The sequence below is a fragment of the Microsporum canis genome, genomic scaffold, assembly GCF_000151145.1.
Source record: "Microsporum canis CBS 113480 supercont1.4 genomic scaffold, whole genome shotgun sequence".
Taxonomy (NCBI): Eukaryota; Fungi; Ascomycota; class Eurotiomycetes; order Onygenales; family Arthrodermataceae; genus Microsporum; species Microsporum canis.
Genome location: NW_003299166.1, coordinates 427,112 through 438,791, shown reverse-complemented (window position 1 = coordinate 438,791; position 11,680 = coordinate 427,112). Strand labels below are relative to the sequence as shown.

Below are 11,680 nucleotides of genomic sequence, written 5' to 3'. Positions count from 1 at the left end.
TATATAACTTATATGCATTCAGTATATTAAGGCCGTTTCAGTAAAAGTATCTAAAAACATGATATCTACAATTCTACATAATCAAAAGCATTAAACAATCACGTTGAATTCATCAATAACACTCGGAGGCTTCTGGTACTTCCCAATGCTCTTCCATTCCATATCCAGGCCAAAGTGCTTTGGTCCTCCGACGTCAAGGCCTCTCTGATCCTGGGTCCAAAGTGGATGAGCAGCCATACCGATGACGCGGACTCTCAGACCGTACTTTAGCTCCTGTGAGCCAACGGCCTCGCCGTCCTTGTCCAATATCGAAATAAGATCTGGAACTGTACAGATGACGTCCTGGTTGACTGCCTCCTGAGGCTTGTCGAGGTTCGTCACATGCGCTGCATATAAGTACTCGTTTTGGAAGGGGATGATTAGATGTGGTTGTGACACTGTTGAGGTTGATGTTGCGGATGCAGAGTTGTCGTATGAGTCTGCGACCTCATCGCTGGAGAGGGGGGCTATGATGCAGTATCCCATGGTGTAGCCACGGCTGACGTCGCGGTGTACGTTGACGATCTTCCCGGTGTATAGGAGTCTGCCAGGGGTGGTTTTAAACTAGAGCGTAAAGCGTTAGATAGTTACGATGAGAGGACGATGAGATGCAACTTACGATAGCTTCGATAACGTCTACTTTCTCACGACGAGCCAGGTGGATTGCTCTTCCGAGGTACCAGGCCTGGGACATGGTGTTTGGAACAGCATACTGCTTAATCGCCTTTCCGGTGAGCGGAGCAGCAGACACGGAGGCAAACAGGCCAAGTTCGACGCAAGTTGTTCGAAGCATTGTCTCAATCCTGGCGTTCGATTCGGCATTCTATGAGTTTTGTCTATGTTAGTTGTCGTTTTTTCCCACAGAAGTGGAACTATGTGATGCATACCATGACGACCATAACGTTGCCCTTTGAGTCAGCTAGGGCGCAAGGCGAGATAGTTTCACCATATACATAAGGGGTTCCTAGCAGGTGCATTAGATTATGATTCGAGGTATAGAGAGGGACTGACTTACCGTGCTGTATAGTAGGATAAGCTCTGCCCATCAGGTCTCCGTCGATGGTTGGTATGTCGTAGTGGACAGCGGTTGGGAAGGTAACCATGCCGTTTCCTCCACCAATTTCGTCTGCCATGATGGCATGGAAGTGTTTACACTGGCAAAGCTTGACGGATTCCTCCACGGATCTGATGAGTTCGTTGCCCTGCGGGATACGTTCCGACGAGACGCTGGGGGCTCCATACCAAGAGGCAAAGACGCAGACATCAGAGTCCGCCATGCTCTCTGGCTTGACGACCCTCATCTTCCTCTTGGGATTCTTTCGCAGGCATTCTAGTGCAATGAGGTACTGCTGGTATGATGGGCCGCCGCCTCCTGTTCCCAGGACGCCGGTGCCGGAGGTGATGAACTCGAGGTCAAGGGCACTCAGGTACCAGACGCCATTCTCTACTTCGGGCCGGTAAGAGGGTATGTCAGCGTATATGGAATGCTTCACGGCGGATCTGGATACGTCTTCGGCTGCAGCAGCCTTCTCAGCCTCGACTCCGTTGCCGTTGACGCCGTTTACCCCGTTGGTCCCGTTGGTATAGACGGGCAGTTTGGCCCTTTCCGCCTCCGCCTCTTCCTCGGTGGGTATTCTCAGCTTGCCGACGGCCTTGATCGTGATGCGGGTAGCCTTGTTGGTAACGTACTGGAGCGGCAGCTTTTCGATCTCTGCGATCTTGACAGTGTCTCTGTCAGCACCACGCTGGACGGCCAGCTCGACTGCTGCATCCTCGACTTGCTGAAGGACCTGCTTCTCGTCCCTGCCAGCGAGGATCTCGATAACGTCCACGGTGCCAGCAACCTTCGCGATGGCGGCACCAACGGCGTTGGCAGAGTCGTGGTGGGGGGGGATGATGCACTCCTGCACGCCTTCGAGGTCATCCGTGTAGATGATGGAGCCGCCCCCTACCAGGAGGACGGTGACGGGGAGGGAGGAGACCTTCATGCTCTCGATACCACGGTTCAGCAGCTTTGTGATGGCCCTGCGTGCCTCGTCGACGATCTGCGGTGAGACGTCGGCCACCTTGGAGGCGTCTCCGATCTGCTCCCTGCCGGCCGCAACGACGATGTCTGTGGCCGTGAGGACGCCTCCGCCAAAGACTCTCGCCTTGCTGGTCAGGTAATGGCCGACAGAGTCAGGGCCGACGCTGACGTGAGAGGTAGCATCCTGGCGGACGATGCTGCCCCCACCCAGGCCGATGGAGAGGACCTCCGGCATGGAGAACATGGTGCGCACACCGCCGACTTCGACGAAGTTGGATGCCTGGCGGGGGAAGCCAGAGGGCAGCAGGGCGCAGATATCAGAGGTTGTCCCTCCGATGTCTATCACCAGTATCTGGCTCTCGACGCCCGACCTGCTCCCTCTCCGGTCGAGGGAGGCCAGGAAGGCAGCTCCGGTCAAGCTGTTCGTGGGCCCACTGGCGAAGGTCTTGATGGGCAGCTCTGACGCGGTGACGGCATCGGTCAGGGTGCCGTCGTTCTGGGTCAGATACAGGGTGCAGGTCAGGTTGAGGTCCGACATGGCCTGGACGAAGGCCCGGACCGTCTTCCGGGCCAGCTGGAGGATGGAGGCATTGAGGATGGTGGCGTTCTCTCGTTCGAGCAGGCCGACTCCGCCGATGGTATGAGAGCATACGATCGAGAGCAGAGGGTCTACCTCGAGCATGATCCGCCTGCAGGCCTCCTCGTGGATGCCGCTATGGTCGAGGGGAGAGAAGACACCGACGAGAGCAACCTTGGTGACTCCAGCGTCGCTGATACGCCTGGCCGTCTCCCTGATCCGGTCAGGGTCCAACCGGGTTATCTCTCGCCCATCGATCTCAAGGCCTAGAACCTGTTAGCTATCTATACACATCTATAGCACGAGATAATATGACACCGGCCTACCTCCATCTAGATAGTACGTCTGACACTCGATGATTTCCCTCAGCGCAGGAGGAAAATCCGTAAAGGGAGGGATCTATATGCTCCATCAGCCATCGAACTAGAGAGTAAGGAAGAAGAAGAGACACCCCGAACATACATGCTGGGTGAAGGTGCCGCAGAGCCTGACGACGGCGACCTTGCTCAGACGCCTGGCATCCGCCTCGACGACGGCGTTGACAAAGTGCGTAGTGCCAATGGCAACGCTGAGGATGTCGCTGGGATCGATGCCAGACTTCTGCAACACGCTCTCGACGACGCTCTTTATGCCGCTGGTGACGTCTGGGGTGGTTGGGGTCTTGCTGGATGCCAGGACGCCGCGGGAGGGCGTCTCGCTGGCGGTGATATCGAGGATGGCCGCATCAGTGTTCGTTCCACCGACATCTACTCCTATACGATACATCTTCTCTTATATACTCTCTTTATAAACATGCACTGGGAGCAAAGAAAAAGAACAACGGAGTATCGGGAGAGAAGCTCCCTTGCCTTGAGGGTTTATATCTGCGAGAGAGACGGGCCAAAAAAAAGGGGGGAAGAAGAAGAAAAAATGAAGGCCCTTTTGATCTCCGCAAGCTCTTCTCCATCTGCGGTTTGATCGGTTTTATATAGTTATATATCACACACAGAGAGCAGCAGAAGCAAGAAGAAGAAGAACTTCCCTTACATGGCCGGCTTAGCCAGCCTTCAGGCTCTTACTTTTCTCCTCGCCGAGCAGGCCCAGGGCGTCCCGTGAACAGAATAGAAGGCCGGGAATCAAGCAGCACCCAGGAGGAAGAGAACGAAGAACCGCGACGAGACTGCGTAAGAGGGGAAGAAGACGAGAAAGCCATGCTCAACTGATCTTCCCGGGATTAACTTACGCCCTTTTTTTCTTTTTTCTTGCATGGTCCCCCCGTTTTCCCACTGCGATTGTACCGTGGGCGAGGGAGGAGTTGAAGCCAGCCATTTCCACCAACCATGGCCATCTCCGACTACTCCGATCAGGCGTCTGCTCCCATTCGCGGACGAGGACGGAGCATGATGGCGCCAGGGGGCCTTTGCTTTCCTGTCATGCTTTAAACTCGGAGGAGTTGGGGAGGTCAAGGTGCTGGAGGACGAGACGGTTTGCGCCGTTCGACCCAGCTCAAGAACTAGTTCAGCTACGCCAAAAAGAAAAGAAGAAGCACGTACGGGCTCAGGGATCCAGCGAGACGGTTGCTTCCCGGCAGCAGAAGGAAGGACAAAGTCTATCTCGACGGTTGGATGGAGTCCTGAAGCTCTCTGGTCTTCGACGCCTTTTGTCCTGAATAAGTTGAGCTCTGCCCGTTCGTCTCAGCTGAGTCAAGGAGTTCGCCGACGTGGCTAACGGGGGGGCCCCTTGGTCGAGCATCCTGCAGACAAGAGAGACTCCACGGCGGTCACTCTTTTTAATCTTCTCACCATATCTAGCCGAGGGGGGATCCACGGTCATCGTCTTCTCTCCCCAGGCATTAGTCGTATGTGGGGGGAGGAAAGAAGAGAGTGACGAGACGGGGGAGAGACCGTCTGCGAGAGAGCGTCGAGAGTATAGATATACAGACGGTTCTTCGTTTTGATGGGCGTTTTGTTATACGGTCAGGATGCGCGGGCTGCTGAAGAAACTCGAGATCGAACATGAAGGCACGCTGCCCGACCCCTGGATCAACTACGATATCAAACCCATCGAGTCCCGGAGGCGGACCTGGTCCGCATGGACGTTCACCACCTACTGGGTCCTCATCAACTCCAACATCTCCTCGTACATGACCGGCAGCTCCCTCATAGCTCTGGGGCTGCTCTGGTGGCAGGCCATCGTCGCCATCGTGATCGGGAACCTGCTCGCCGCCCTCTTCGTCGTGCTCAACTCGTTGCCAGGAGCCTACTATCACATCGGCTTCCCAGTGGTCAACAGATACGTCTGGGGCCTGTATGGCAGCCAGTTTGTCATCTGGAACCGCATCTTCCTATCCATCGGTATGCATTAGTTTGTTTCTTTCTTGTTCCTTCCCGTATAACTACTCTGCATCAAGCTGACCGTTTTATCATATAGTATGGTGAGTTGTTATGTACATGTATAGAGACGGGGGTAGAAAGGCCGCTCCTAATTAGCATCATAGGTACGGCTTTCAAGCATACATCGGAGGAGAATGCATATACGTCTGTCTCAGGGCGATATGGCCGACGCTGGAGCAGCGTATACCGAACCACCTCTCGCCCTCGACGGGGATAACGACCGCCCAGTTCGTCAGCTATATCATCTTCATGGTCATCTCCCTGCCGGTAGCGTACATCCGCCCTCACAATCTACGCATGTTCTTCTACATCTCCGCCTCCGTCATCGTCGTCTTTGAATTCGTGCTGCTCGTCTGGGCTCTGGCAACGATGGGCCCGGCAGGGTTTGGCTCCACCATCTCTGGCAGCGGTGGCCCTGTCAAGGACGCCGGCTGGCTCGTCGTGTTTGGCATCATCAGCACGATTGGCGCCATATCCGCCGGAATCCTGAACCAGAATGACTACGCTAGGTTTGCCAGGAAGCCTGGAGACGCCATCATCGGACAGGTCATCAGCTTCCCGCTCACAAGCATCATATGCTCTGTCATCGGCGTCCTGGTCACTGCGGCGACCCAGGAGAGATTCGGTGAGGCCCATTGGGATCTGCCGTCTCTTATCGGGGCGATCATTGACCATGGCGGGTCCCGCTCGAGAGCTGCTGCTTTCTTCGCCGCCGCTGCCCTGGTCGTCTCACAGGTTGGTGTCAACATACCTGGCAACGCTCTCTCAGGAGGTACGTCAATACCATGTGTACATCTAGATACGTGTAGCTATATAACTAGTAGATACCATGTTAACCAACACAAGGATTCGACCTGGCGGCGACGTTTCCGAAATACATCAACATCCGACGTGGCGCATACATCACCATCGCCCTCTCTATAGCCTGCAACCCGTGGAAGCTTGTCTCCACCGCCACTATCTTCCTCAGCGTCCTGAGCAGCTACGCCGTTTTTCTTGGACCCATGACCGGCCTCATGATCTCGGCATGGTTCGTCGTCCACAGACGCAAGCTCAAGGTCGAAGACCTCTACACCGGCAACCACAGCAGCATATACTGGTTCAGCCACGGCTTCAACTGGCGTGCTTTCATTGCCGTGAGTCTCCTCTTCACCAATATAACGACAGAGTATAGACATAGTATACTGACCGTATAGTGGATATGTGGAACCGTACCCTCACTCCCTGGATTCATCACATCTGTAAACGCCAATGTACAAGTTCCGCTGGGCTTTACTCGTATCTACCAGCTCTGCTTCCTCGTTGGCTTTGGAATTAGCGCCTCAGTATACACTGCACTGCACCTGGCCTTCCCAGATGCAAAACTGCAGCAGTATGTTTCGACTGCTGCTTCACCGGCTGTGCTGATACAAGAATATCGAGACAGCCTGGACCAAGAGGATGATTTGCCTGAAAGTAAGGGTCTGTCTGAAGCGTGAAACAATCATTTTTAACCTTCATCTTTCGTCTTTGAACGGTTTTTATGTCTTTTATGAATTTTTCTTTTCTTTTTTTTTTTTAACTTCCTAATCACATGACCGTACCTTAATATTACATAATATAAAATCACGTGCCAAATTTGAGCGAAAAGTAAGAAAAGAAGAAAAGAAGAAAAGATGAAGATGAAGATGAAGATGAAGATGAAGATGAAAAGATCTTGTTAATGTAATATATTCACTGCTTCGTTTTAACTAATATATCCTTTTGTCTGCTGCTACGGGTATTTGAACGCAGCGCAACCGTTGTTGAACCACGTCGTAGCCACATCTACCAAATCAACACCTTGAAAGACGAATTGAATGCCGACTGTTCATAATGAGATGAGAACACTCCGACCGGATACCTCTCCTTAAAGACTGATATTTACGTCGAGCACCGAGCAGAGGCCACTCCGAAGCGATGGACGGGCTCTTTACGCTTGTATGCCTGAGCCTCCTCATGGGGGCAGCGTGAGTGCTCCCGTATAACGCGACTTTTACGGCATAATCTGACAAGTTATACATGCTGGAACAGGTCGTTTGTCATTGGATCGCTGCCATTGACCTTCTCTCTATCGTCTTCTCAGCTTCGGCTCATCTCGGCGCTGGGGATGGGCCTGCTGGTAGGCACGTCTCTGATAGTAATTATCCCCGAAGGCGTCGAGACGCTCTACAGCTCTCAGGTGAAACCGCACCAGCACGTCCACAACACACACCGGAGACGGGGTATCCTAGCTCACGGCGTTGACGTTCGATGGGACCATGCCTCGGCCGTGGCGTCTAGTCCACGAGCTGTCGACGGGGTGGAGGCGCACTGGCTCTCTGTTCGAGAAGAAGCGGCTGCTCCCGAGGGTGATAAGCCACAGCCTGACGGACCGGCAGAAGGAGGCGACGGTAAGGAGAAGCAGCAGCCTTCTGGCGAGAAGGGGGGAGGGAGCATGGAGGAGAAGCCGCATGGGCATGATGAGAGTGGTCCGCACGCTTGGATCGGGGTCGGGCTGGTCAGCGGCTTTATCCTGATGTACCTGGTCGACAAGCTGCCGCAGTATGCATCTTCGTCCTCGAAACAGCAGCAGAGACCGTACCACATCTCGCTGGACAACCTGGGATCGGGCATCGGTCGAGGAATGTCACCTGCACGAACGGCCAACGGCACACGATCTGGCGGCGGCGGCGGGTACAGCGCTGGTATGGCGACAACCGCTGGACTGGTGATACATGCGGCGGCAGACGGCATCGCGCTGGGTGCGTCTACCTCCAACACCGGGCTGAGCTTGATCATCTTCGTGGCGATCATGGTACACAAGGCTCCTGCGTCCTTTGGCCTGACGTCCGTCTTGCTGAAGCAGGGCCATTCCACCAAGAGTGCCCGCGCACATCTGCTGGTCTTCAGCCTGGCGGCGCCGGTAGGAGCACTGCTGACATGGGTGATTGCGCACACCATACTGTCAGGCCATGCGAGCGACGAGCAGAGCACCCGATGGAGAACGGGCATGCTCCTCTTGTTCTCTGCCGGCACATTCCTGTACGGTCCTCCCCCGTTGAAATATAATTGACTTGTCTACCGTTTTACTGACCCGGATGCAGCTATGTTGCCATGCATACGATGCAGGACAACCCTCTCGAGCCAGCCCGTCGAGAGTCTCATGCGAACGGCTACGTTGATGGGCGGGACCCACCGCAACGGCCAAAGCAGTCCATGAGAGATCTTGTTGCCTCCGTCGTTGGGATGGTGATGCCTCTGTTCCTGCAAATCGGCCATGCACATTAACGTCCAACTCAGCCCTCGTCCCCGTCCGCCATCTACTCTACGCCTTCACCTGCTCTACTCCTCTGCCTCTACTCTACGCCCTCTCCCTATTATACGCCTCACATCTAGACATCTACATCTACGTATACACCACGCCCGAACGACCTATAGAGGACCCTTACAGCCTGTTCCATCTGCCTCCTTGTATATAAAAGCCCCCATGTGACGTGATATTTTATCCAGCCCAGCTGACCGACTCGATCGGCTGAAAAGGCTTTGCTTCCTCCAAAGGTTCATCCAGTAGAAGTTGACATTGTAGCTGGTTGTATTCGACGCTGGGCCATCCGCAAGGCCGAGATAACTCCAGGTACAGATAAATAGCAGTAATATCAGGCCATAGGAGCTATAGAAGTACTCACTATAGCATCCCTTGCTCGCAACCCTTTAAGCGCTGATACTTCTCGGTACTTCTTATTACATGCAAGCCCCCAGCGCCACCGCGAAGAAGAAAACCAACAACTTCCACCAGGGAAGACTCTCTCTCGTCGCCATCCAGATCCTCGTCCCGTCTTGCGCATTTATCAGCTCCAGAGCCATGATCGAGTAACTCTGGCCGACGGACCCTGTCTATTCGTCTGAAGAAAAAGAGAAGAAGAAGCGTCGCTGCGTTTCCCGCCACCGCATCCCATCCATCCTCCTGCTATACAGCCGGGTCGACGAAGAGCAGAAAAAACACCCTTCGAAAGGCGACCTTGGACCACGGAATGTCGCCAGTGGCAGGATTCCTGCTTATATATACACTGATCTGAACTTGGTCTACCGGTTTCGAGAAGATATCCGTGTCGAAGGCTGCGGATGCCCATATATACACGCCTCTACTGTACACACCGAAACAACTCCTACATATTATAAAACGCCCGCCAGATGTTTCCCAGACCTGGCCCCAACAGCTTGGGCAACAGGCGAACAGTCTCTATGATAGATGCAGACGATCTGACTCCTCAAGGAGACTACAGCAGTACTATCATCGGCGGCAGCAGCAGCACCAACACCAACAGCAGCACCAGCAATAAGAGCCATCCATCCCGCTCGACCATACGAAGACACTCTGGAAGTATGCGACCCAGCTCCGCTTCACGAAGCAAACCTCTCTCTACGCCCAGCAAGGCCCGTCCGACTCTACATAACCTGCACCCTTCTGCTCCTGCGTCTCCTCCCACTCCTGCACCGAGTCCGACGCCGCATCAGCGGGTGCCCAGCTGGCAGAGCGCCGGCGAAGACGAAGATACCTTCCTGCGGGACGCAAGATCACATTTCAGCGCCCTGGGCCAGGCAGAGAGGCAGCGGTTCCTGGCAGAGGTGCTGAACCTGTGTGATAGCCAATCACTCAGCTTCGTCCATCATTTCGTAAGCCCGCGGCTGAAGAAGGACCCTTTTGAAACACTGCCGAACGAGCTGTGTCTGCGAGTGAGCATACCTCTACGGAAAGACTAGACTATGATACGAATTTTGCATGGCTGACGTTACGATAGGTACTTTCGTTTGTAGACGATCCCAAGACGCTGTCCAGGGCGTCTCAGGTGTCGACCCGTTGGCATGAGCTGCTGAACGACGAGCTGACCTGGAAGATCCTCTGTGAGAAACACGCATATAGAAGAGTCTCCGAAGACCTCATCGACAGCCCCGTCAGCCCGGCCTCTGCACCCAGACAGCCGTTTTCCGCCATGGATACGGACATGGAACCCGAGCCATCGTGTCCTCCGCAGCCGCGGATCCTGCCAGAAGACATGAAGGTGTTTGCACCCGTGGCAGAGTCCTCGTCACGGAGTCGGATCCGGAAATCTCGGACAAAGACTACTTCCTACCGCTCGCACTTCAAGCAAAAGTACATGATCGAGGCGGCGTGGAGGAAAGGCGGGAGCGTCGTGACGAAGCACATCACTACCGATCAGGGCGTGGTGACCAGCCTGCATCTGACTCCCAAGTACATAGTGGTTGCACTGGACAACGCAAAGATACATATATTCAACACCGAGGGCGAGCATCAGAGGGTCCTGCAGGGCCATATGATAGGTGTCTGGGCCATGGTGCCGTGGGACGACCTGCTCGTTAGCGGAGGATGTGATCGAGACGTCCGCGTCTGGAACATGGCCACCGGGTGAGAGTGTTCCCCCCATTTCTACGGCGAGTACAAGTCTTGCTAACAATTGAACCAGGGAGAGCATCCATAAACTGCGAGGGCATACCTCCACCGTCCGCTGTTTGAAGATGTCGAACAAGACGACCGCCATATCCGGCTCAAGGGATACGACGCTTCGCATATGGGATCTTGCTACCGGCGTATGCAAGAACATACTCGTCGGGCACCAGGCGAGCGTACGGTGTCTCGAGATCCATGGCGACCTGGTCGTATCCGGAAGTTATGACACCACGGCGAGGGTCTGGAGTATCTCCGAGGGTAAATGTCTAAAGACCCTCGCCGGTCATTTCAGCCAGATCTACGCCATCGCCTTTGACGGGAAACGCATCGCCACGGGCAGCCTGGATACCAGTGTGCGGATATGGGACCCTCACACAGGGCAGTGCCATGCCATCCTGCAGGGCCACACATCTCTCGTTGGCCAGCTACAGCTGCGAGGAGACACGCTGGTGACTGGCGGCTCTGACGGGTCCATCCGTGTCTGGTCCCTGGAGCGGATGACCCCCATCCACCGCCTGGCGGCGCACGACAACAGCATCACCAGTCTACAGTTTGACGATAACCGGATCGTCAGTGGCGGCAGCGACGGCCGTGTCAAGACATGGGACCTGAAGACGGGCCAGCAAGTCCGTGAGCTCAGCCAGCCTGCAGACACCATATGGCGTATTGCATTCGAAGCCGAAAAGGCCGTCATCCTCGCAACCCGTGCCGGAAAGACGACCATGGAGGTGAGTCTCCCTCAGCTAAGTGTGCTCTTATCCATCATCTTCGACTCGCTGACTCTCATCCTAGGTGTGGTCCTTCTCTCCCCCTGACGAGACGTATATAGACAGGTCCTCCTGTCCCAGCCCCGACACGACGCTCGAGGCCTCAACCGCCTCCATATCAACAACAGATTCCATCTCTTCTGAGACAGAGACGCCTCATATGATGGAATACGAAATGCAGGACTTGAAAATGAAAGGATGTAATTGATATATCGTTCAATCTAGATGGGCTTCTGCACCACTGCTCACTCCCTTGGTTATTATATATACCCACCGCCACCGCCATCGATCCGAATATGCTACTTAGAGATGGGAATCACATAGTTTTAGCTTGGATTATACACTGTAAATGCACAATCATGAATCCTGTAGCAAGTTGCCGTAGTTTTATTTTGTAACAAAACATCGCTACGCGGCTAAAAAAGAAACATC

The 11,680-nt window shown here is 54.4% G+C and overlaps 4 protein-coding genes across 4 annotated transcripts; 3 read left to right on the top strand and 1 right to left on the bottom strand.

Annotated features, from left to right (window-relative positions):
* Positions 1 to 90: 90 nt before the first annotated feature.
* Positions 91 to 3,407, bottom strand: MCYG_04141 (hydantoinase; the record flags this gene model as incomplete). The annotated part of the gene is made up of 5 exons (XM_002846358.1): positions 91 to 603; positions 659 to 862; positions 927 to 1,003; positions 1,055 to 2,915; positions 3,105 to 3,407. 5 exons carry the CDS (start codon positions 3,405 to 3,407, stop codon positions 91 to 93), a joined length of 2,958 nt encoding a protein of 985 aa, XP_002846404.1.
* A 1,195-nt stretch (positions 3,408 to 4,602) lies between these two features.
* On the top strand, positions 4,603 to 6,492 carry MCYG_04140 (NCS1 nucleoside transporter family protein; the record flags this gene model as incomplete). Its single annotated transcript, XM_002846357.1, has 4 exons — positions 4,603 to 4,928; positions 5,119 to 5,786; positions 5,861 to 6,150; positions 6,211 to 6,492. 4 exons carry the CDS (start codon positions 4,603 to 4,605, stop codon positions 6,490 to 6,492), a joined length of 1,566 nt encoding a protein of 521 aa, XP_002846403.1.
* Positions 6,493 to 6,952: 460 nt separating this feature from the next.
* Positions 6,953 to 8,302, top strand: MCYG_04139 (zinc transporter SLC39A9; the record flags this gene model as incomplete). Its single annotated transcript, XM_002846356.1, has 3 exons — positions 6,953 to 7,002; positions 7,067 to 8,056; positions 8,119 to 8,302. The coding sequence occupies 3 exons, from the start codon at positions 6,953 to 6,955 to the stop codon at positions 8,300 to 8,302; spliced, it is 1,224 nt and encodes a 407-aa protein (XP_002846402.1).
* Positions 8,303 to 9,205: 903 nt separating this feature from the next.
* MCYG_04138 (F-box and WD repeat-containing protein) lies at positions 9,206 to 11,296 on the top strand (the record flags this gene model as incomplete). Its single annotated transcript, XM_002846355.1, has 3 exons — positions 9,206 to 9,748; positions 9,814 to 10,439; positions 10,498 to 11,296. 3 exons carry the CDS (start codon positions 9,206 to 9,208, stop codon positions 11,294 to 11,296), a joined length of 1,968 nt encoding a protein of 655 aa, XP_002846401.1.
* Positions 11,297 to 11,680: the final 384 nt, after the last annotated feature.